Source organism: Lasioglossum baleicum, chromosome 11, assembly GCF_051020765.1.
Source record: "Lasioglossum baleicum chromosome 11, iyLasBale1, whole genome shotgun sequence".
In the NCBI taxonomy this organism is placed as follows: Eukaryota; Metazoa; Arthropoda; class Insecta; order Hymenoptera; family Halictidae; genus Lasioglossum; species Lasioglossum baleicum.
Genome location: NC_134939.1, coordinates 11,347,826 through 11,372,504, shown reverse-complemented (window position 1 = coordinate 11,372,504; position 24,679 = coordinate 11,347,826). Strand labels below are relative to the sequence as shown.

General features: G+C 39.5%; 3 protein-coding genes across 9 annotated transcripts in view; 1 reads left to right on the top strand and 2 right to left on the bottom strand.

Moving 5' to 3' along the window:
* Positions 1-11,079, top strand: part of Ppn (proteoglycan-like sulfated glycoprotein papilin) — a 133,845-nt gene extending 122,766 nt beyond the window's left edge. For 4 of the 6 annotated variants that reach the window (XM_076433874.1, XM_076433875.1, XM_076433873.1 and 1 more), the window contains 12 exons: positions 560-778; positions 947-1,117; positions 1,370-1,786; positions 2,094-2,306; positions 2,516-2,686; positions 3,015-3,257; positions 3,784-4,103; positions 4,238-4,388; positions 4,976-5,482; positions 5,810-5,965; positions 6,041-6,154; positions 6,426-11,079. In XM_076433874.1, the coding sequence (XP_076289989.1) occupies positions 560-778; positions 947-1,117; positions 1,370-1,786; positions 2,094-2,306; positions 2,516-2,686; positions 3,015-3,257; positions 3,784-4,103; positions 4,238-4,388; positions 4,976-5,482; positions 5,810-5,965; positions 6,041-6,154; positions 6,426-6,628 (2,885 nt within the window). In that variant the 3' untranslated portion in view covers positions 6,629-11,079. The remainder of the gene's footprint in view (positions 1-559; positions 779-946; positions 1,118-1,369; positions 1,787-2,093; positions 2,307-2,515; positions 2,687-3,014; positions 3,258-3,783; positions 4,104-4,237; positions 4,389-4,975; positions 5,483-5,809; positions 5,966-6,040; positions 6,155-6,425) is intronic. The other 2 variants (XM_076433876.1, XM_076433878.1) reach the window with 2 other exon arrangements.
* Positions 7,744-17,898, bottom strand: LOC143213744 (potassium/sodium hyperpolarization-activated cyclic nucleotide-gated channel 1). Its single transcript, XM_076433879.1, has 8 exons — positions 16,611-17,898; positions 15,431-15,652; positions 14,387-14,573; positions 14,091-14,225; positions 13,626-13,818; positions 13,341-13,532; positions 12,527-12,750; positions 7,744-11,718 (listed from the first exon to the last, which is right to left on the bottom strand). Exons 1-8 carry the CDS (start codon positions 16,853-16,855, stop codon positions 11,437-11,439), a joined length of 1,680 nt encoding a protein of 559 aa, XP_076289994.1. The 5' UTR covers positions 16,856-17,898; the 3' UTR covers positions 7,744-11,436.
* A 137-nt stretch (positions 17,899-18,035) lies between these two features.
* Task7 (TWIK-related acid-sensitive K[+] channel 7) lies at positions 18,036-23,496 on the bottom strand. 2 transcript variants are annotated; one of them, XM_076433881.1, is made up of 6 exons: positions 22,674-22,986; positions 22,529-22,592; positions 22,247-22,402; positions 21,708-22,051; positions 21,480-21,598; positions 18,036-20,763 (listed from the first exon to the last, which is right to left on the bottom strand). In XM_076433881.1, the coding sequence occupies exons 3-6, from the start codon at positions 22,386-22,388 to the stop codon at positions 20,502-20,504; spliced, it is 867 nt and encodes a 288-aa protein (XP_076289996.1). In that variant the 5' UTR covers positions 22,389-22,402; positions 22,529-22,592; positions 22,674-22,986; the 3' UTR covers positions 18,036-20,501. The 2 variants fall into 2 exon arrangements, with proteins under 2 accessions (XP_076289996.1, XP_076289995.1); XM_076433880.1 differs by lacking the exons at positions 22,529-22,592; positions 22,674-22,986 and adding an exon at positions 23,016-23,496.
* Between the last annotated feature and the right edge of the window lie 1,183 nt (positions 23,497-24,679).

Here is a 24,679-nt window from a genome sequence, read left to right as displayed (position 1 = left end):
GTAATACATTAACACTTCGTAGCACGAACTTTTGTGATTCGAGTATATGAGCTGTCTGCACGTCGACGTTTCGTCTAGCCTGATGCTACATTTTAATGTACACAAAATTTTTTATGAGACAAGAGATCCAAAGTGATTTCCTCGGGCCTTGCTAAGGTCCCGCGAAATTTTTGTATAGTTCGTTCGCTGCTTTCAATGTTTGATGTGAGACGTGGGAGGGAAAATTGCTGGCAGTGTCGGAAAAAATCCGTGGAATTGTGACAAGAAAAATTGGAATGCTCCGAAATATAGTGATAGTTTTGTAATTTGTTTTGTATGCATTTAATTAAAGTCTTGTGTTTTGTATTTCATTAAAGTCTGAATTACAAGAACTTGAGGAGCTGAAATGAAAGAGCTTAAATTTTATACGAGCTCGAATTGAGTTTGCAATGTAGATTATTATAACGATCATTGGAACAAGAGTTCCAGTGCTTTTTCGACACTGGTAAAATTTTTGCCTTCCACAGTCCAATGTTGAAAAATGAGCACATTTTTATGCCGACATCTCATTTGAATATAGAGCAAGACAGCTGTCTTTTGCCTGCGCTATCGGGAGAGTGCCACAACTACACCCAGCGATGGTACTACGACTCTTACGAACAACAATGTAGACAATTTTACTATGGCGGCTGTGGTGGAAACGAGAACAATTTCCAGAGTGAACAGGATTGCCTTAACAGGTGTCAAACTGCACTCACCACCCCCGCACCGCCGAGCGTGGTCGCTGACTTTAGACCAGGTAGGACAGAAAATTCCAAAAAGATTTATTCTGAATTTTTGGAACCTATTTTTAACTCTGATGTGCAATTATCGGTTCGATGGAAATGTTTAGAAGAATGTAGATATTCAGTTAGGATTAAATGAACTGGAATAGCGTGCAAGAGTTGAGGGAACTCGTTCGTTTCAGATTTCTGCTTCCTTCCTGATGAACATGGACCGTGCTCCGAGGATCATATCAAATGGTTCTATGACAGCAGAGATGGCGTTTGTAAACAATTCAGATTTGGTGGCTGCCAGAGCAATGGGAACAACTTCAACAGCAGGGAGGAGTGCGAGTATCGTTGCGGAGATGTTCAAGGTTCGTAAGATGCTCAAAATTCAACTACATAAATATTTTCCAAAGAGAATCATTCTAATAATTTATAAAAATAATGTATAGTCAAACAAAATTTTCTAACTAATTAACCCCATCTGAATGATACAAAGTCCTATCTAATGTGCTGTAACTGGAATATATTGAAATTGCAACACGTAAAAATAATTTGCAACGTCAATTACTCACATGACGATCGCATAATAACTAATTCATGTGCATCATCTTTGTTCACAGATCCCTGCAGCCTGCCCAGAGTCGTCGGTCCCTGCAACGGCTTCGACAAACAATACTTCTACGATCACCGGACAGATTCATGCTACGAATTCGAGTACAGTGGCTGTCAAGGCAACAAAAATCGCTTCCAGGATCAGGCCTCCTGCGAAAGAAAATGCAAGAGGACGTTTGTCACAAGTCCACCAGTTCATAATATCACTGTCACACCACCTCCTCCCGTTGAGACTGTTACGAAGAGTCCTATCTGCTATGCTCCTATCGATCCTGGCAACTGCGATCAGGATATCACTGCTTATTACTATGATATTCAAAACCAGAGATGTCAAGCGTTCATCTATGGTGGATGCGACGGCAATGCGAATCGATTCCAGACTGAGGAACAGTGCGAACGTCTTTGCGGCAAATTCCATGGACAAGGTGAGAAATTTTACAATTTTTTTCTCCCAAAACAATATAGATGAAACATAGGTTTATTATAATGGTCCATCCAAAATCGTTCATTTGATTATTCTCAAGATCTTAAAAGTATTTTTGTAGGAAATCGTGAAAGCATTCGATTGATTGCATGCAGAGTAGTGCCAAACTTTTGCAAGTACATCTTTGTTGTTTGTAAAACAACGCAATTAAAGTCGTGCTAATTTAATTGGCCTGGTGTTCCAGCGTGACTGAATGAAATATGTACAAGGGAGAATGGCTGTGCTACATTTTTAAATATTTATTGCAGACATGTGCAACTTGCCACCGGACCGTGGCGAGTGCAGAGGTGCATTCCCGAAATTCTTCTACGATACAGTCAGCCGGATCTGTCGCGAATTCCAGTATGGCGGCTGTGAAGGAAATGCAAACAGATTTAGCTCGATTTCCGAGTGCGAGTCGATTTGTATTCACCACGAGGAGCCTGTGCCAGCTGGAAACGACACGAACGCTTCGAACCTGTGTAAGTATCATTTTCAACACATTATTCCGACAAAGTTGGTACACTGTCGATAAACCGACAACTCGCCCTCGATAACGTGTAATCTAATAATTTGTTAAAAAGAACCGAAGAAAAATTTTCTAATTATTGTACTGGATCGATGAAACATTTTTAAGAGAACTTTCTCTGGTCCAAGGGTTTAATAGAATGTTTGAACGACGATGATTTAGCGATCTGTAAAGAACCGGTCGACAGCGGCTCCTGTACTTCCGATTCAATGATCAAACGGTTCTACTTTGACGAGGAATATCAAACCTGTCGTGCGTTCATTTATACCGGATGCGGTGGCAATCGAAACCGATTCAAGACCTTCGAAGCTTGCATTCACACATGCCTGCAGCGTAAGTCGAGGAAACGTGTCCGACGCCATTTTGTGAATCTTTATTCTCGAATTTACAGCTACCAGCTTCGAACACGGTGTAAATTTGTTATCACACACTAGCTGCGAATTTTATTTAATTTCTCATTAACATTTTACAATATTCTTTTCTACTAGATGTTCCTAATAAAAATGCCAACATTCTTCAGTTATGCTTTCAGTGTTCCCGAGTGCAAAATGTAACATAGCTTACACCGCAATATATCTTATATTAATCTTTTGAATATTTTGATTAATTCAGTTTTTAGATTCTTTCGCGCACTATGATTGTGAATGAATATTCTTTTTAGCCACCAACGAGATCGACGTGGACACCCCAGGATATCGAACGGATCCTTGCGCGGAGGCTCGCGAAGAATGCGAAGCAATTCGATGTCCTTACGGCACCGAGGCGTTCGTGGACGAACAGGATTGCCAGCGATGCAGATGCGTGGATCCTTGCAGGACACAAATTTGTCCTGATGGCAGCAAGTGCGCGATCATATTAGCCGCTACCAAGGATGGCACCGAGTACAAAGGCGTTTGCAGGCCCAGTAAGTGCATCGCACAATTTTGCACCAGACTGTGCATCTTTATTTTTGGGAGTCACCTTTCGAGAATTAAATGAGAAGAAACATCGGCTGAACTCTCACTCAGGGGATCAACAGTATTCAACCTTTTTGCTGTTAATAAAAAATGATAAAACTTTAAATTCTAGTTCGAGAAATCAAAGTTTCAGTGTGCGGAATTCCCTCTTCAAAAGTAAAGTTCGATTTCAAGCGGGTTTAAGAAGCTAAACCGCTGCTATATTGATTTCCAGGCATAGAAGTTACCAGTCTGGGTTACGTCTTCGATCCCTCGCACTATAATTTAAAGTTGTATCATTTTTTCGTCGAATTGTCTAATATTACATCCAGAAAAGTTAAAAACTTTTCGTCCCCTGAGTGAAAGTTTAACCGAAACACCCTGTTTACTAATTAGTAGATTCTAAACTAAAAATAGTTGACGGTGTAAGACGTGTAATAATTTTGGTAGACTTTATCACACGTTGGTATTACTAAATTTTCATTATTTTTAAAGCAACGAAGCCAGGAAACTGTCCGAACGTAACGAACAGCACCAGGTGCGAGCAAGAGTGTGTCACGGACGCCGACTGCACGGAAGACAGGAAATGCTGCGATAATGGCTGCGGCACTTCCTGTTTGGAGCCCGCTGTCGAGGAAGTTCCGACTACGCTTCGACCCTGGGTTACCTCTCCACCTGCTGGAGCTGAACCTGCTTCGATTCAGCAACCGGAAGAGCCACGAGTTAGCGCACAAGAAGGCGGTTATGTCACTTTGACTTGCATTGCGAGAGGAAACCCGAGACCGAGCATTACGTGGAGGAAGGACACGTCATTGGTAATTTTATAGGCCTTTTAAAATGCCGTTAGTGTGAGAAAGAATTGACTTCTTCGTGTCTGAATATTAATGGGAGTCACTGTATATCAGAAGAACTGTAACAAACTTCCTACGATATTATCAACCATCCACAGATCGCAACGTCGGAGAACAGGCGTCGCATACTGCACGACGGCTCTCTACAAATCATAAATCTATACAAATACGATGGCGGAACTTATATTTGCATAGCTGACAACGGCTTGGGACCGCCGGTAAGACTGGAATACCAATTGGTAGTCACAGGTACGTACATATCAACTGTCACGTGGATTCAGTCTTGCTATTCTAATGGGTGATGGAATGATTAATAAAACTGCTCTTATCGTTGTGTGACTGTTCTTCACACTGCACTCGTTGCGATAACCAACTACAATATAGAAATTATTACGGTGTTTCACAATGGTAGCGAACGTAGACTCTAATGTTTGCTGTAGAAGTAGACCAATAGAAGTGGTGGTATTGATACTAATCGAACAGCGGAACTGACGCGATTTCTCTAACGAATTCAATTTTCCAATTCGTCAGTTTTCAATAATATGTCGTGAATAGACTGCGGATGTTTATTTCTAGATAGTGGGAATACATAAAATCTTATTTTCAATGATAGTAGCCTTTATAGATTTGAAATAAATAAAGATCGTATTCAATACTGTGGAATTTTATATTCTCACGTTTTTGAAAATTTTAAAAACCATAAATGCATAAAAATCACGATCACTTCCGCTCTCGTCTAGAACTTTTCTGAGGAAATTCTCAGTTCTAACAACACGAGGATTGTCAACAAGGTCTAACTGTAAGCACCATGCATGTTATTGTCTTGCGTCCCATAGAGCCTCGAGAAATGACCGCATCCATACTAGGGGAGCCGAACACGGTGGTGACGATCACGATGAACTCGCCTATATCACTTCATTGCTACGCGATAGGTTGGCCCAGGCCTTTTGTCACTTGGTGGCGAGGCCACGACATAGTGCCCTTGACCTCGGACGTCTATGAACAGGACTCTGACTCCACTCTCATAATCCGATCAGTGACCTTGCCCACTCTAGGTGTATACACTTGCCAAGCCTTCAACGCTATTGGCCGGGCTGCGTCCTGGTCAGTGACCTTGCAGGCTATTGGCCCGGTGTATAATGTCAAACCTGAGTACGAACAGTATACCAGATACCTAGTCGAACCTCCTAGCAAACCTCAGTATCCGTATAGACCCAACAGAAATGAGACCGTGACTTATCAGACCTATGCTCCTGTATATCCCACTAGACAAACCCATATTCCTACTGTCAGTCCTATAGGGGTATTGACCACACAGCCGGCTACTGCTTCGAGATATATAGGTGAGGAGAATGCACTTTTTGGTTTTTTGTTTGGTCCAATTGCAATGTTAATTAAGACTTTTGATTGAAGAGTTTAGGATATCGAAATGAACAACGCGATTGGACCGACAGATTTTTCTAGTTGCATTTTCGATTGCACATGCTTTGACCTTGCATGCTGCACTGCTTCTTTGCTTGCCGGCATGAGTACTAATCATTAAAAATTAACGATTTCTTACAGGAGCTACTGGATACGTAAGATATTCTTCAATTTGCTTGTCTGCAATTTTTATTCTTCCGCTACATGTATCTATAAAAATCTTTAATAAATAAATTTACGTTCTGCAGTTCCTGTCAACGTTAGCATATCCATAGGACAAAATCAGTTCCCCGAAGAAAGCGACATAAACATCGTCTGCAACGTTGATGGTTATCCAATTCCGAGAGTATCTTGGTACAAGGATGATGAGCTGATTCATCCTAATGAACGAGTACAGATCAACGGTTAGTATTCGTAGTAACAAGAATTGTAATTGATAAAAATGGAATGATATTGATTGAATTGTCTTTTGTCAACAGAACTGAACAAACTCGTGATTAACAATGCGAACAAAGAGGACTCGGGAAGATACCGTTGCGAGGCTACCAACGAGTATTCCTCAGCCTCTGAGAGCGTGGATATACAAGTTGCCGGTAAGTTATGGTCAATCGTTTTGATTCACCGAAAATCAATGAAAATAGTAATGAATTATACAGTTAGGAGCAAAAGCGATCACACACACTTTATATCCGAATAACTTTTTTATGAATGGACCAAACACTTCAATTTCTCTGTTAGACTAGAAGAATTAGTTTTTCATTGTTGTCATAAATGCATAAAGATCCGCTGTCTAGACATTACCAAAGACCTAGTCAGCTGGAACAGCATGACCAATCGTTGACAATCTGTATTCCCCTTCCACAGGAATTTTCATCCACCCGAACTGCCAGGACAACGCGTTCTTCGCGAACTGCAGACTAATAGTGAAGGCGAAGTACTGCACGCACAAGTACTACGCGAAGTTCTGCTGTCGATCCTGCACAGAGGCTGGCCAACTGCCATCGAGAGGGTCTCACCTGAACAACTCGTTGAGGAGGCGAAGGGACGTCCTGAAGTCGCTGGTCTAGGACCCAGGACCTAGTGTTAATAGTGGGACCTGGTCCGATCAGCGGCGATCAGCGGCCACAGCGGGTACATCGACTTAAAAAAAAAAGAAATCGAGGGGACACGATAAAAAAATCAGCACGTGTTTACAACGGGGGTTCAATTGGATCAAAAGGCTATAAATAGAGACTAACAACCGCGTCTCGAATCGATCGTGTGCCCCGCAAATCGACGTTAATTCACTGCCAAAGCCTTAGAACGTCTATACATAGGTATCCGTAAGATATGTTAAGCAAACAGCGAGGCTCCCTGATCTTCGTCGCTGTCTCATTCGAGGCTTTGTCATCCATGTATATACGATCTGACGCTGAATCCTAGTCGGTCGAAGCCATATTAGGCAGGATAATTAACTATCCTTCGGGCTAGCGGGACCGGAAATGGTCCTCGAACCTCGTCTTCTACTGTTTTCATTTTAATGACGTTCACCGGGGCTGTCTCCGGCGCAGAAGTTGCATTCGAGGATTTGGAAACTGAGTATTTCACTAAAGAAGCACTTAGCATGACATCTTGTGGAACTTGATAGAGGATTGAGGATTGTTCACACAGGGGAAGTGGTGAAGTAAAATTGTTGCTTACTGTGAACCATTCTTCTGTGGTTTATCTGTAACGAATAGTGCAATAATGCAGCTGATATGTGCAATGTCATCCTTATGTTAATGGTAGAATTACTGGCAGTGTCGAAAACACTCATTGCAGGGATTTTATTTTTGTCTACATTGTGAAGGTACTTTTGTGAGGAATTGTTAAAGACATTCATTTGATAGAAGTAAACTTTAATGAATGGGGTGCTGTAATTTTCATACAAAAATTTTTCTCGAGTTGCTTTGATTGCCTGGCTAATTCTAGCGTTAAACAAAAGTTTTAAATGGTCTGGCGAGATAAAGGATCAACAGCATATTTCCGAGAATGCAATGAAGATGCGCCGGTGATCTGCAATCGCGACCAATTTTCCGTGAATCATGGTGCAAGTCAGCGACTCCGTCAAATCTGCGAGACAGAGAAATGCATCAGGGGAACAAGAAAACGTCGTAGATCCCGCGGAGCTCGTGTTCTCTCGCGCTTAGCACGCTAACGATAAGTTTTAAGAGCCGCGTTTCTTTTTCGCATCGTTTTACTTTTTGTTCTTCGCCTTTCTTTTTTTTTTATAATTACGTTTCCTTTTGTACTCATTCGATAGACGCATGCGTGGAGAGACGAACGAGAGAGAGAGAGAGAAAGAGAGAGAGAGATAGAAAGGTTGGAGAACTTGTACCTATTTGTATGAAGCATATACGCACGTTACGTTGTACAATATAAAATAGTTTGTTACGCAATATGCCATTTATATACTCTATGATACTGTTATCACTTACTCCTTATTCGATATATTCGGACATAATTGCCGTAGGAGGCACCGCCGCCAAATAGTTCGCGATCACCAGCGAAATTCATTCGCGATCATGTGCGAGATTCACTTGCGATCACGAGCGAATATTCATTCGCGAAGGTGCAACGTGTCGATCGCTGTTTCATTCCCTAATCAAAATTATCAGTATGGAGAATGAAGGATTTCGAGCTAATATTGCAATATTTGCGTTGCATCTTTGCGCACCGATCGTTCGCAGCGCTGCAGACGTGCACGCAGTTACGTTCTCGAAGCCGTACGATCAGTTTTGTAGCGCTCAAACCGCGTCACATGGTCATATTAACGTGTTGCATTTATATATTTGTTCCTGAACATTTTAATCGTAATGTTAACTACTATACTGTTACTATGTACACTGTATCGTCTATCGTGAACCCTGGTCGTTCGAGAGTGAGAGCTCCAATATCGCGGGGATATTACAATTTTTATTACTCGAAAATATTGTCTGTTTCTTATACAAACAGATGACTTTTAAAATACGTTTAAAAAAGCGGCGAAAGGCTGCTTGAAAACACTTGAACGCTAGCGCGAATGTAAATGGCGCTGGTGACTTCAACGCCTGGTAAACGGGATCGTTGAGATCTCCGATCATTAAGCGATTTTTTTATTTTGGAATTGTTTTGAGAAAATAATTAATTTAGTTGCAGTTGATGTATAAAGGGAATTGATTGATAAACGCTCTCAATCTCGAACGTCTAATGAAAATATCAGTAGTATCGTAGCATATCAAGGATTCCGAAGGGAAAGGTACCAAAAGCATTTATAAATCGTAGGCGTAAGTCTCACTCGATTCGAATCGAATGGAAAAAAATTGAATTCACGGAACCGTGTAGGGAGGGACACACCTCTTTCATCTTATCGTTTCAGTCACAGTAAATGACAGTGCCTTATTAGACGCCCTTTCGAAAGTGGTCGGGGAAAGAGTGCTAAATATCAATATCGACTGTTGGATACTGTTTCATGTATATAACAGGACTGTTTATAACAGAAGAATGTTGCGGACGAATTCCTCTCATTGATTTTGTTTATACTCAACACTTTCGCGTTCAAACATTCCGCACGCGAATGACAAAAGAATTAGAAGAAGAAAGAAAATTAATTTTCGACCATTTTAAGACAATTCAGTATTGTTCGATGGCTGTCATTGAATTATACAATTTTTTCATGTAATTAATCTAGAAGAAAATATCAGATTGCTTTATTGAAAATGATTTGATCGCGAAAGTGTGGGAATATTTTGTAATTAGGACAGCCGTAGCCCCGTTCAAAGCTTAAAGCATATCGACAGACGTGTTCAGTATAATTCTATAGTATAGTCTTTCGGAGGAATCGTTCGTGAAAGTTCCCAAGAAAATGTTCAGTGCTCTTCTCCCCCGTACTCCTCTAGATCTGACCAAACTAGATATTTACACGACTCGAACGGATCTGTTGTAACATAACGTCACGACTGTCTAGTAAATGTATAAATAGTTTACATAATTTACGTCACATAGATATCCGGCAGACCGGCGCGGCGTGTCGGGGCGTAGATGAGACTATAGTGACTGTACCATATCCGTGTTGTCTCGAATCGAAATGTCAAAAACCGAGCTGCGCAGTACGCGTGTGTGTACGTCGAACTTCAGTAGATCCTCTCTATTCTATAGGAAATAATTTATATTTCTACCGTGTGATTTTAAGTATGTAAAATGACCTGTACACCCAATCAACCCTGTTACACTAGAGATGTATATAATTCTCGGTATTACGTATTAATCATTGACGAACATATCTTTGAGCTTGAGCGTTGAGAACCTCCTCGTCGTGGAAATGATCGTGGATGGTCGTTCGATAGTTTTACTCGTCGCCTTTCGGGAATCGAGCATGCTAACTTCTGACGGTGCTCCGTCGGTAGTTGATACTCAAAAATGTCTCTTCTCTATTTTATTTTGAACGTGACAATCTCCAGTTTTTTAGGGATGAAGACGCATGAAAATATTCCATTGTTCTAAATTCCTTTGCTCTAGTAATTAAATATACGATTGAGTTTGCGGTAATTTATTCAAGTATAGATCGTTTCTTTCATTTTGTATCGTCTGAAAGAACTATCCCGCAGCTTTCAGCATTTTGTCGACGATACACAGTCGCCAGACGGGTGGCACAACACTGTCAACGTGGAAATTGATCAAATAGATTAACGATTAGTAATAGTTGCACTGGAACGGAACTGTTTGATGACCGGTTCTGATATTTTAATAGTAACGTGACTAGAACAGCTAGACCTAGAACATTGCGTGAACCTTCTCATGTAAATATAAATTCCCACAGCGTGAAAGTAATTGTTACAACGGACTCGGTGATTAGTATGAACTACATTTAATCGTCTTGAGAAGTATTCCAGGAGGGTAATGAATATTTTTCCGAGGAATTGAAGAATCTTTTTTTTGGAGCTTCTCCGTTTGATTCCCGTAGGGTAAGACTAGGTAACAACGCTAACAACAACAAGAATAACAACAACGTGGAACACACCTCGCGTACAATCGATAGACCCTTCCGTTTCCGAAGTCGACGCAAACTTTGTCAGTGATTAGTTTTTCTACGGTCTCTAGATAGATTTTTAGCATAATTTTTAAATGTAAAACGATGCCCGCGATCATCGCTGCGAATATCAAACGAAGGTTCGAGCGTTTTACTGGAAAGAGATTTGCCAAAAAAAAAGAAGAAATTATACGAAAGAGAAAAGAAAAAGAAATACGACGAAGAAACTATTAATTAATCACTTATTCATATCTCCAGTGTATTATCTGTACGTGCATAGATTACTGCGACAGTGCTAAAGATTTTAGTGAGTGTATTTGTAATTGTAAGTATCTTAGGTAACGATTAAAATAATATAATATAATGATATAATATAATATATAAATATATATAATTATAAAATAAAGGTAGACATAAAGGAATGCTACTATACAAACAATGTATGGACAATAATAATATATAAGATCCTTAAATATATGGTTAAACAATCAACTCGGTCATTATTCTGTTTCTCAGGAATCAATTATACATATTGTATTTTTTTGGTGGTACCCTAAATGATCATCAGTTTCAAATATTAATAGCTAATTTCTAAATAATATTAAAAATTTATTTGTTCGTTTGTTTATCGGAAGCTTGTTTGAGACTCTTTAAAAGTGACTCATTTATCAGCATTCTTATAATAACTCGTTTATTAACACATACATATTAATACTAGTGGAACACATTATGTTTTTTAACACATTACACAGTGAAGCCAAAAGACAAGTCAACAAATCGCTATAACGATGTTCAGTTTGCTTAAATATATTACTAAGATGCCTAATTAATTGAACTGTCAATAACTATTTATCCAATAGATACTCGAAGCGGTTGCTCATGCGAAGAATTACGAAGTAAGTATCGCTTATGCTGTTCCTCGATGTCCACAGCCCTCTGAATCCTTTCTGAAGCGATGTACTCGAGTTTCGCGAATAATTCTGTGTGCACAGCGATGCACTTTCTGAAATCTTTGCGATCCAAACGATACACCTCGCATACTTCGATTGCTATCACACTTGCAACTCTTCTTTGATCCGGCACCAGCAACGCTACCTCTCCAAAATGCGCTCCATCGTCCAAATGACAGATCTATAGATCATTTATTCTTTTTAATGATGTTAGATGATGAATAGACAGCGGATTTTATGCATTTATGACAAGAATGAGTAGGTGTAATTTATTTTATTATTTTCAATCTATTAAACATATTGAGACAGAAGGGTCATTCCGTGTCAAATCGATCATTTGCAGGCAGCAACGTCAATTTTGTTCTAAATGAAATATGTTGTAGGCCATGTGAAATTAGGGAAGGTTGTCGTTGGCCAAGAGTGTTACTAATATTGTTCTCAAGGTATAAATAAGGTTATTTAGTCGTATGCAGTGTGCTGGTATTTTCTCGAGACCTGGACGGGGGTACATGGCGTCCTTCACCAGCTCATTGTGACGTCAATTTTCAAATCACCATCCTTTTATTATATTTTTTCAAAATTAAAATCACTCTGGCTCCTCATAAAAAAAAACGTAAAAAAAGAATTTGTTTAAATCTTTCGACGTTATCGAGGTTGAAAAAATTATTTTTTAATAGCCCAATCCTTTCCGAATACAACAAAAAAAAATGTAGCTCAATCGAACAAACAGTTCCTAAGATAAAAATTCGTAAGTGAGGCCCGTTTTCGCCAAAATGCGCAAAAATTGCAAATTTCGAAGGCCTGTTACTTCTAAAAAAAATTGAAACCGGAAAAATGATTGACTTAAACTCCCCCTAATTTCACATGGACTACAACATATTTCATTTAGAACAAAATGGACGATGGTCCCTGCAAAAAGTGATCGATCCAGGAAAATAATTGTTATTTTGCATGAAAAGATCCGCTGTGTAATGATGAATTATGTTCACCTCTTTCCCAGTCGGCGTTAAGACAGCAACTGTTCCAGCAGAAATGAAGAACATGCAGTCCCCATGAGCTCCAGCTTTCACAATAACATCGTTCGGCAAGTACAACTCGAACTTCAAGCTTTTTACTATCGCTCGCAGCAGGTGTTTCGGCATCGCTTTGAAAATCGCAACGTTTTCAACTAAACGGTGATTTGCTTGAAACGCGATTTCCATTCGGAGTTGCTCTAAAAATTGAAAACTCTTAGTATAACACATTGTCATGTCCGGTGGTTCAACCAATACTAACAATTGATGAAATCAATCATGTATATCATACATTTTCTGAATTAAATACTTACTCTAATAATATTGTACGAGAAATAAAATATCGAATATTATAATTAATAATTAATGTTAAACTATCGCATATTATACCACATTGCGTGCGATAGGATTAAGGAAAACTCACAAAATAGATTTCACTGTATTCTTAATCCGTTCAATGAAGATTTAAATTCAAGATGAGTTCTAAGTTTGAAACAAATCACATGGGATAGCGATTCCATGTAGTTAACTGCGAAATATATCTTATGAGTTTTCCTTAATTCTATTGCACGCAATGTAGTATAATATTGTATATGATAGTTTAACATCAATTATTAATTATAATATTCGATATTTTATTTCTCGAACAATACTATTAGAGTAAGTATTTAATTCAGAAAATGTACGTTATACATGATTGATTTCATGAATTGTTAGTATTGGCTGAACCACCGGACGCGACAACATGCAGAGGATTTTCTATTCAGTTAATTATTGATATGTTAATTACCCGAGAGGTTCATCAATATAGACTTCTCGCGGAAGTAGCTGTACCGGAAACGATGCCTATAATAATTCAGAAGACGATTCTTCATGTGCGTAGGCAACTGTTTCTGTATCGTGTAGGCGATCACTTGGTTCATGATCTCGTGGAACTTCGATTTCGACTGTCTCGCCAATGCTTTGATCTGGATCACCATCACTGTAACAGAATTTTATTGTTGATATTTTTAACTGTTACTTCGTTTACTACGAAATCGTTTGGTGGTTGTGAAAAGATTTCTCATGGATTCACCTACGATATAGCAATCGAGTAATCTACCCATTACCATCAGGAAGCTACTTAATATAAGGTGACCATCGGTGACAGGAATGTACAAGCCATAACCGCTGGTAGAGACCTTCTCGACTACCATGAAGAACGAATGTTGAAACCTGTGGCCGATGCTGGCGTGGTCTAGCCCAGTCATCCAACACTCCTCGCAGTCCTATAATCAATAATTATAGCACAGGTTCCTAAAACTTTCCGATTAAATCATTAATGACTAGACTGCGGATTTTATGCATTTATGACAAAAATAGAAACGTACAATTTAAAGTTGTGGACATATTAAAAAGATTTCAGAACATCGGTGTGCTAGTTTCAGCTTAATAAGATAATTAAAAGAAGAAAGAATTTTTTATTTGGTTCCTTTGGCTTGTAATCGATGCAGACAATTTTTATTTTTGCATAAAGATCCGCAGTCTATTAATCACATACTTCAGGCCTGGTGCTCGTTATATGTAGCATTAGTGCTGGAATTAGATAACTGAGACAGGCACACCAAAACATCATGTATATTGCTAATAATATCGTGGTGAACACTTCGTAGTATAAGTGCATCACTCCGAGATACTGAAACATAATTAATAGAATCATTATCAGTGGATGTTTGTGTAATTTACCATTATCCTAGACAAATTTTGTGGCACCAAATCAAATCCTATTTTCATTGGCAATAGCCTTTGTAGATCGAAAATAAATAAGGCAAAAGGTTGATAAATATGGAATTTTACCGTGAACAATTCGAACAGACTGTTGATCATATGTGTGTAGCGAAAAAGTTTCAAAAGAGGCAGTAGATTAAGCACAATGACCATGATGTTAGTCTTCATCCCTGGAGGATACCGCCATGGTAATGTTATGTGGTCCCAGGGCAAAGATGTGAGGACATCTAAGATGAAGTATGTCTTCATGTAATACCTAAACGAAAAAGATTTTTATGAAATAACTTCCATTTAATTTTTGTGAATGCACACGAACTTAAATACGGTACAATCTTTTCGGAGGCGGCGCAAAATTTAAAATCTTCCAAATGACAGATGTTGCTGATTATGATTTCATTGGAATATGGTGGACTTGGAAATCAGTAGGTCGGAAAAGATGATACATTAATATGTGGAAGCATGTAGAAGAATTTAAGAATTTTCGTAATTTCCAGTGTCGAAAATTTTCAATTTTGCGCCGTCTCCGAAAAGATTGTATTGTATTTAAGTTCGTGTGTGTTCACATCCATTAAATGGAAATTATTTCATACTTCTTGGCGCGTTTCGAAGTCGGTTTAATTTTTTTTTATAAAATTGTTTTATTTCACACTTTTTAGTGGAACGAGCAGAATTTGTAGAACACCGCAGGATGGTTTTTCGGTCTTATTGGTTATTTGTAATAAAAACCGCAAAGATTGACAAATGCAAAATTTGTTTTTAAGGGACCAATCGGGAGACACACTCTTCAAAATGCAGAAGGTTTCGTTCCGATTGGTCCATTCATCTCGGAATAATCGGTGGACATACGTGAAATAATTCATTTTTCGCAAATAAAATCGTAAGGAATAAAAAAATGCAAAATTTGTTTTCACGGGACCACCCCGCGGACATACTCTACAAGATGCAGAAGGTTTCGTCCCGATTGGTCCATGCATCTCGGCATAATCGGTGAACATACATAGAAAAAAAAAGCGAAAAGAGGCACATACAGATCGAATTGAGTAACCTCCTCCTTTTTCAAAGTCGGTTAAAAAAAAACCAGTGTTCAATCAGTTGAATACAATTACAACTCACGAAAGTATAATCCAGGGGTCCAATTGCACTTGCTTCTGTTCCTTGGCATAGTATCCGCTGATGCAGGACGTCCCTATGTCCACCCAGCATATTAAATAAATGACGATATTAAAATTGTCTACTCGAGTCGCGTCGTGGCTCATCACTACATAGCAGACGAAAAATGGGATCGTTAGGAAAGCGATCATGTATACGACTAACATAATCATGTCCCAAACGAATCTGGAAATTAATCACTTCAATGTTCATGAATCCCGAAATGAATCAATTAAGATTTATGCTTAGCCCCCGGATTTTATGCATTTATGACAAAAGTGAGTAGGTGAAATTTAAAACAGTGAAAAGATTGGAAAAAAAACTTTTAAAAAAAAAATGAAACCGACTTCGAAAAAACGCACTAAAAAGTATAAAATAATTTCCATTTAATATATGTGAATACACACGAACTTAAATACAATACAATCTTTTCGAAGGCGGCGCAAAATTGAAAATTTTCGACACTGGAAATTACGAAAATCCTTTAATTGTTCTAAATACTAATATATTTATATTTAAATAATATATTTGCGTCGCCTCCGAAAAGATTGTATTGTATTTTTTGAATTTGTATTTGAATTAAGATTTGAATTTGAATCTGAATCTGAATCTGAATTTGAATCTGAATCTGCATCTGAATCTGGATTTGAATCTGCATCTATTTTATCTATTTTATCATCGCAAATAAAATCGTAATTAATAAAGAAATGTAAATTTTTTTGCACGGAACCATCCCGGGAACATACTCTACAAGATGCAGAAGGTTTCGTTCCGATTGGTCCATCCATCTCGGCGTAATCGGTGAACATACATAGAAAAAAAAGCGAAAATAAAAAGGCACATAATGATCGAATTGAGTAACCTCCTCCTTTTTCGAAGTCGGTTAAAAAGACTTTAAATGAATTAATATATTATTTTCGCTACATTGACATTATTAGTGAAGAAATATAAATTTGTATTTAGCTTCTGCGCCTTGTAATTGATGTAGAAAAACTTTTTATTTTGCATAAAGATCCGGAGTCTATTTATGCTGCTGTAGAACATTTGTCGCTTGTTCTTGTTGATTGTGCTGGATTGTTGCAGAAAGAGTTAGGTGTATATATTGAGAAAATTATAAAAATTATATTGATTATGGATCGTTTACCTCCACCTACTGAAAGGATGAATGATCCACCAATACGGAAGAGCATCGTGTCTTCTCTCTTCAGCGAACGCGGCTGCCATGCTATGCAGATACAGGTTCGTTTTAGGCGTGTTTGCGCTGACATTGAACAGGCGTTTAAACTTTTCCAACAAGATATATCGTTTGCCTTTGGCCATCGAGGAAGACATATGCTTGTTCTGCAAATGACTGGACAGTCCGCAATTATGCTCTGCCATATTCATCATGTTTCACTGGTATTTTTAATCTTCTCTCAATGAATCAACGTGAAACGTAAAACGTTTGTTTGAAGTTGGCAAATGATCCACTGATTTGAAGTTAGACGAAAGAGTCGACAGGGGTCCGATACTCGAAATTAAAACTGGACCAGAGTATGTTTACTTGTTTATTAAAAAATTCTCGACGATCAAGAATATATCGAATCACACGACCGGTTAGTATGGTACAATGAACGTCTATGAACCAAAGTACATACGTATAAACGTCTATTGTTTGCAGTGCGTGTTGCAGCGATGGTTTCGATGGGGATGCACGAGGCACGACGACAACGTGAACGGAAACGGGATTAGGTTTGTGCGTGTATGAATCGCGAGGATCAACTATTCGTAATTGACAAATTAGAACACAGGCGAGTACGGAAGTATCGGTACCAGGATGCTTGAAGCTGCTAATCATCGTTTCAACCCTCCAACTGGTTCAATTTGTTGCTTAACATACGCTTCTCTATCATTGAACGCTCGAGAACCGCTTCGTTATCTGAAAATCGAACTATTAAAAGTGCCAAAATATTTTAACATGCATCTATAGCGTATAAAATTGAGCTATACGTCGTATAAAAGCTGTCTGAATACAAACTAATGTGTGTGTGTGTGTGTGTGTGTCATTGTGTGTCTGTGTGACTGAATTATTCGACTGCGAGCCTAATAGCCTAGATCTTTTTTACGATTATCCCCTCGAATTTGCGTGTTCGATGGTTGGATCGTTTCGAATCGGTGTCGGTTTTCACGGGTGTCTAAGTTTTAACATGTTCAAAGCGCCTGCGGGCTTTTATAACGTAGTGAACAGTGAAAATATCCAGGAACCATGTCGCAATTACTCGTAGTTTGAAGAAAGCTTGCTGTTTTACTCCTCTCCAGTTAGGGGGTCAAAAAGCGCAGCTAGAAAATGGCCTCCGTTAAAAATATAACTACCCACTTAAGTTAACCTCAGTTATCAGTCTTCCCGGATATTTCTGTTTGACGTTTTAACGTACTCTCTAATCCAGTAAAAAAATACGACCCTCGGACGACGCCTCCATCGAGTCACTACCGTAGAAGAATCAAAGTAACTTGCTGCTCGATCTTCCGACAGCAATCGTCATTTATCTTTCCAAAAATGCAATATATAAATTTTCTAGAATTATTTTCACAGGATGGGAAAATTCGGGAAGGGGAAATTCTCGGCTCCCTCGAATTTACCTGAATAGCGTTTCACCTCGGAGCATGACGGATCAGACTCATTCACTACCCAGACATCGTGTACGCGGTGCGCCTAAAGAAATTTTCACTTCAATAACAGTCCAATCTTGAGACTATAATCACCATCGGCTCGTCTGTAAATAATTTCAAAGGTAAAATGTATTTTTAGAAACACTGATAGCAGTTATCAGAATGATCTGGAGTAAACGGGTTTTTTAGGTTTCGATCACGATGATTCTTCTACGAAACTTTCTCGTCTATGAAAGTTTGCGCTGCTACAAAATCGCACTAATCGATCGACGACTATATTTTTCGTGGCGTTACAGTGACGTACTAGTACAAACATCGATCTGCGTTTTCATATTTAACAATCGCGCTATCGAGGTCAGAAGATTCTTCTGCCATATGCATAATATATGTACGTGTATAAATAATGTTTGTCTTTGGATACACCCTGGCGACACGCGTCGCCATTTTGACGGAGAACGATGTCACACATTACTCTCGCATAACACAACACTTTTTGTTGTTACACAGATCGAATATGAAATGATAAGATTATTTTATTAAAATTAATTGTGTGCATAGAGTGAACGAGATCTTTATACTCAATTTGTCTGATAAGTGCTATGCATTTATTTGGTCCAATTTGATTAGATTTAACAAATGTAGTTTAATACATTACGCGGATTTAATGAATGTATGGGATTTATTAAAATACATTTATGCGTTATGCAAGAGTTATGTGTTACCTCGTCGGTCGTCTATTAGAACTATTTCCAATATCATTTTGCGACACATTGATTTTTAAATGCATGAATTATCAACCACTCTAGTTATTTACTTAACAATGACCACGGGGCACATCAAACACATTCTTTTAGTACGGCTCTTATCGCCGAGTCTGGCAGATGTTCAATGAAATTTTGTAAAAATCAGATCAACGAGCTTCCCTAACATTGGTTATTTATTATTACTAGGCACTACTCCACCATTAAATCGTATTTTCCGCTTCCTTTAATACTCCGTCGCGAACAACTTGTCGAATTGGAAATACTTTCTTTTCGTAGAGTATTCTTTAACCCATTAAATTTCATCGTCGATTAAAGCCGAATTTGTTTAAAAAAAAATCATCCACATTAAAAATCGTTCATTTGTTACTGTCTTTTAGTAAAACTGAGCTAAATTGTATTTTATCAGAGTGAGAAATTTAAGAGCATCTTCACAAATAAAATAAGTGTCGTAATAAATCAAAGTCTTCATAAAAGTTAATGGGTTAAATAGGATTACGATACTAGTGTGGTAAGTAATCAATGGCCATTTGTACATCTTGTAGCACATCTCTCGATAAAATAATAAAAATTTACACTTTACATACTGAAGCACCAGAATGAAAACAAATTATTTTTCTCTAATTTTTCAAAATACCCTGCTCGCAATTCCAATGAAAATTTCCAATGGAGAGGCCATCGATTCCCCACCGATCTAACAATCTCGATTCACACAGAACAATTTCTTTACAGCGAACGGCAGCCAGTACATATCTGGAACGATACGAAACGTATGAAATCGTTACAAAATCCCCTAGAAACCCTCGAATTGGTTCCATTTGGTTCGTATATGTATCATAACACGGATTAAACGACTGCGACCCTAAAACGATCTCCTCGGGTTTCACCTCGGGATAAATTCTCCTCAAGTTTCTCAAAATACGTCTCCAAAAACGAACAACCGTCTGCGAAAGCGTCCTTGACCCTTTTCTACGTTCAACCTCGTTCAGGTTACCACACAACGAACCTTACGGTTGCGAACAGAATACTCGAGTTGATGAGTTTTGACTAGGAAATTGAGTCGGCGCTCCTGTCGAGGCTATTGTTTGCCTCGCAACTTCGTTTTCTTGACACCTGTTGAATCTGTACGAGCCACTCGCGGCACATTACGTAATGTACGAACTGCAACGACCATCTGTGTAGGTGTGGACAATGGTTGAAGTGGACGGTGAACCGGGGGCAGGATCCATTTCAGTCCGTTTTAGTCCAGCTCGTACAAATTTCAATATCCAGGTAGTACAAATTCTCGAGATCACGTACGATCAACTCAAACTGTAGCAAACCATGGGGATGCATCTTTCAACTTTGAAGAAGTTTCCAGCTTGAAAGAACAGCTGATTCGATGACCAATACATTCCATTCACCCATCAAACACCGAACCAAAGCTCATCAACTCAAGTAGAGTTCGACGAGCAGCCACAGAACTCTGTCCGAAAAATCATCCTGGACCATGGTGCTGGTTAGGGTGTGCGGGTAGTGGGTGGATGGATGATCTTGTGTCGGTTTTACACGTCGATGCCGAGCAGCTCCCTGCTGTTGGCTCTCGAAAGTCGACGACGTATACTGCGGCGACGAAACTCCTTCCATCAGACGGATGCGCGCTTCACACGAAGGCTGGTAGCGGTCGGAGGTCTGTAGCCTTGGTACCCTTCGTCTAGAAGCTCTGAAGTCGCTGGTCCGAGGCAGGTACACGAACACACGCTCACACAGTCATCTGCGTCCGGTACCAACGTCACGTGACCAGTTAACAGTTTCCCGTTCACAGCTACCACCTCGCCGTCCAAGGTCAGCAGGTGATGGGGAGCTATCTGCATATCGTCGTTGTCGCGACGAGCATCTCCCGTGTTCCTATTATTTACGCAAAAATTATGTAAGGAAAAGCCGTAAGGAAAAGCGGGTTTATTAACGTATTTGGGCACACGGATAACCAAATGTTAACGGCAGACGTGTATGTCGCGGGCGCTCGTTCCGATCTGCCTTGTTTTTCTAATTCGTTGGCGACAGAGTTGGGCAGTAATTAATTACATGAGTATTTAATTACATCTTCAAGTACACGTGCAAAAGTGGACTATAATTACAATAGGAGAACGGTTAAATGGACCAAAACATAAAAATTAGTGGTTTGAAAGAACAATTGCACTGAAGTAATTGTTAGACTCGATTAGAATTACTGTAATCGTGTTAAGTAATTGCAATTACTCCTTTCACAATTACTGTAATTGCAATTGTGGTCCGCAATTACAATTACTGGTTGAGCCAAAGTAATTGTAATTACCAATTACAATTACATGTAATTGTAATTTTATTTCCGCAATTTCAAATTACAGTAATTGGCAAGTAATTGTAATTGTAATTGAAATTACATTTCGCCCAACTCTGGTTGGCGATCGTAATATTTCTGTTTTTATGAATTTAGTTAATGTGCATTAACAGACAACCCTATAATTGGTAGTTCAACGATTTCAGGGTGTCTTGGAGGATTTTTGGATCGTGTCTTTCAAGTTCGTTTATGGTAGAAATTTTGTTTGTAGATGTTCACTATGTAGTTGTAATGCTGTACTTACATTGTCATGAAACGTAGTACAAGCAGATTTATGCTGGCAGCGACAACAGCCAAGCCGAATAGAATGAAGACTAAACTTAAGGCCACGTATCCTGGTTTGTTCGAAAGTGCGTGATCGTTCTGCAACATGTTTGAATCCATTTTCAATGACCATTAAAAGAATTGCAAGCAATGACGAATTTCGAGAGATATGCAATTGAGAAGAACAATTTGGGCAGATGTAATGTACCTGGAGAGCGACGTAATCACCGAAACCGATGGTAGTGAGCGTAACGAAGCAGTAGTAGAAGCTGTCGAAGTAGCTCCATCCCTCGTACCGCGAAAATACGGCTGCACCGGTGGTGATGATGATGCTCGACAGACAACCAGCTGCGAGCATGAGATTCATTTCCGTCGCCTCTGTTTTATTGCACCGTAGATAAGTCTTCGCCCGCTTGATCACCACGGATGCAAATTTGTTCAGACGTTCTCCAATACTTTGGAACATCACCAAACCCAGGGGGATGCCCACCATGGCGTACGCCATGCAGAATGCTTTACCGCCTATGGTAACTGGTGTCGAATGTCCGTAGCCTCGAAATGAAGAGAGATTTTGTCAGGGAAATATTGTCTCGTTGATTAAAGTATCTTTTCAAAGTGTGTTTTTCACCAGCCATACAACTTTCATCCAGAGTTTTTCTTGGAATCGTAACGCGTGCGAAATTTCAAGGTCGACTCTTAATATCGATCGCGCATGGTGTACACGATGATTATGTATGTCCCAATTACCTATCATAGCGAGCACGAGCGTCGCGAAATAAAAGGCACCCGCGAATTTCCACTGAGGACCAGCTTTGTGCGGTTTGTTCTCAATTATCACAATCTCGAGCATCTTATAATCCTCCTGTGTGATATTGTACTTCTTCATCATGTTCCGGCGAACCTCTGAAACAGATTGTTCACCATTATCGCTCGTAATTAAACGCACAAACGCACTAGCAGAATATGTCCCACTCAATCTTCTCCAGTTTCAATTTTTATTAATCTCTACTTAATAAGTACTCTACTCACTCTACTGAATGTCACTGTTAATGTAATTGCGAATTCGACACCCTAGACTGGCCCAACTCACTTCCTAAGAAAAATTTGGGTACATAATTTTTATTATTTCAATCTCTCAGATTCTCTATATTTCTGTAGTCTGTGAAATGCTCACTAGATTTTTCAAGATTTCTCTCGACGTTTACACTGATTGAGGAGGCACCCTGTATATTAGAATGGACTCGATGGACCAACTCATATCAAAATACAAATTTGAACACCACCGCTTTTACAGATATATGATTCTCACTTCATACATGACGCATCTTTCTATAGACAACTTTTCACAATTTTAAAAATCAACCCCCACATCCCCTTCTCCACCGATTCTCCTTCTCCCTTCGTCCCCCTCACTGCTATCGTTATATCCAACAATCAGGCCACCCAATACACAAAAACACTCTCGAGACACGTGAACCGATGCAGTTCGAAGGGAACTATGCAAAAATACACTCACCGGAGAGAAACTCCCAGCGTTTCCTCTCGGTGTTCGACTCGAGCGCGTCGAACACGGCTGCCCCTATCAGCAAATACGTGAACGTGCACACTACCAGCGACAAGGTCCTGACATTTTGCCTCTTCATCTTCGCAGTCTGTCAGCGGCAGAGCGAGAGTGTCAGCTTGAGTTTCGGCACCACCCGGAGAGACGCTAGCACCCTCGTCTTTTGTGATATGAACCTTCTCTCGCTTTCTCTTCCTCTCTCTCCCTTTCTCTCTCTCTCTCTCTCTCTGTTTTTAACCGTTCAACCGCTCGTCGTTTTCACTGTCGCCGTTTCTCACTCGCGCCACTGCCATCCGAAACGGTACATGAAGCTGTGCATTGTAATTTCGCGACGCTATCGATTCGACATGTTTCGGAAGGAACGCCCGTTTCAGATGGGAACGTCGAGACGCGTGCACGATCCACGAAGGCCAGCACCCACCACGCTGCTCTCGCTGCCAACGCTGTCGGATGAAGTATTGATCTGACGGCAGCGCCAGGATAAGCGCCATGGAAACCGCTGTCGAGTGGTTCTAATGGATAGCAGGCCGGTGGATGGTAAAACGGGAAGAGAACGCTGTTTGCAATTGCCTGGGTCGGTATCAGTAGACGGTGCATATTTATGTGCATTTCTGACAATACTAAGATTTGTATTTTTTAGTATTTAGTTAGTAAGTATTTTTTATTTTATTTAGACGTGGGTGATTGCTTCAGCAGCCGAAAGAAGTTTCACATTTATTAAGCTTGTGATGAAATGATCTATGAAAATAAGAATTGCCTGTAAATCCGTAATCTGGAATTTTTTTAAACAAATTGATGATTAGATCGAGTATTTATGATACTATTAAAATTGCTGTGCAGTGGTTCTTTTAGCGGTACTCTAGGCTGGCGAATGGAAAAAGTGATTTGAAATGGAACTGCAGTGGTATGAGTCGGTCAGTGATCAGACATGGTGCCAGTCTGCCAGAATTGATTACGCCATAGAAATAGCGGTGGTTTTAATGGTTACTAAGCTGGCAAATGTTAAAATTAGTGGTAAATGCAGCGACAGTGGTCTGAGTCGGTCAGTGATCAGACATAATGCCAGGCTCGGTCGGTGATCGCTTGCTCTTGATGTTTTACAGCATAATAAAGAAAATCGATGCAACTAGCTGCAACAGATGACTCGGAAGACACGTTATCGGCAGAGGGATGATCCTGTAGATGGATTCTGCACGTGGGACCTTTCCACCCTTCGAACATGCTTGCACCCGGACGATATAAGGCTTAAACGGCAAGAATAATTGGAGCACTAAAACTTGGCACTCGTTGGAGTTTCGAGCTAACTTTACGGACCGCGTCTAATCGAGTTGCTTCTGTGTTCTAGTTCTCTTGTACCGGGGCTGGCTTAACAATGTCCAACCTGTTAAACGCTCTGGAAAAGGATCCTTGAATAAACGAATTTTTCGAACGACTTTCCTTTATGGTTTCAATTTGTAAGAGACGCGAACTTAAATACACTGACATTCAAGCGGCGATTCTTGGAAACGCTTCGTCAATCTAGTAATTACTAGTAATTAACTGCTAAAATGATTATGAATTTACTGATTATATGTGATACCTACGTGGATTCTTATTCAATCTTTTATGAATCTGCTTTT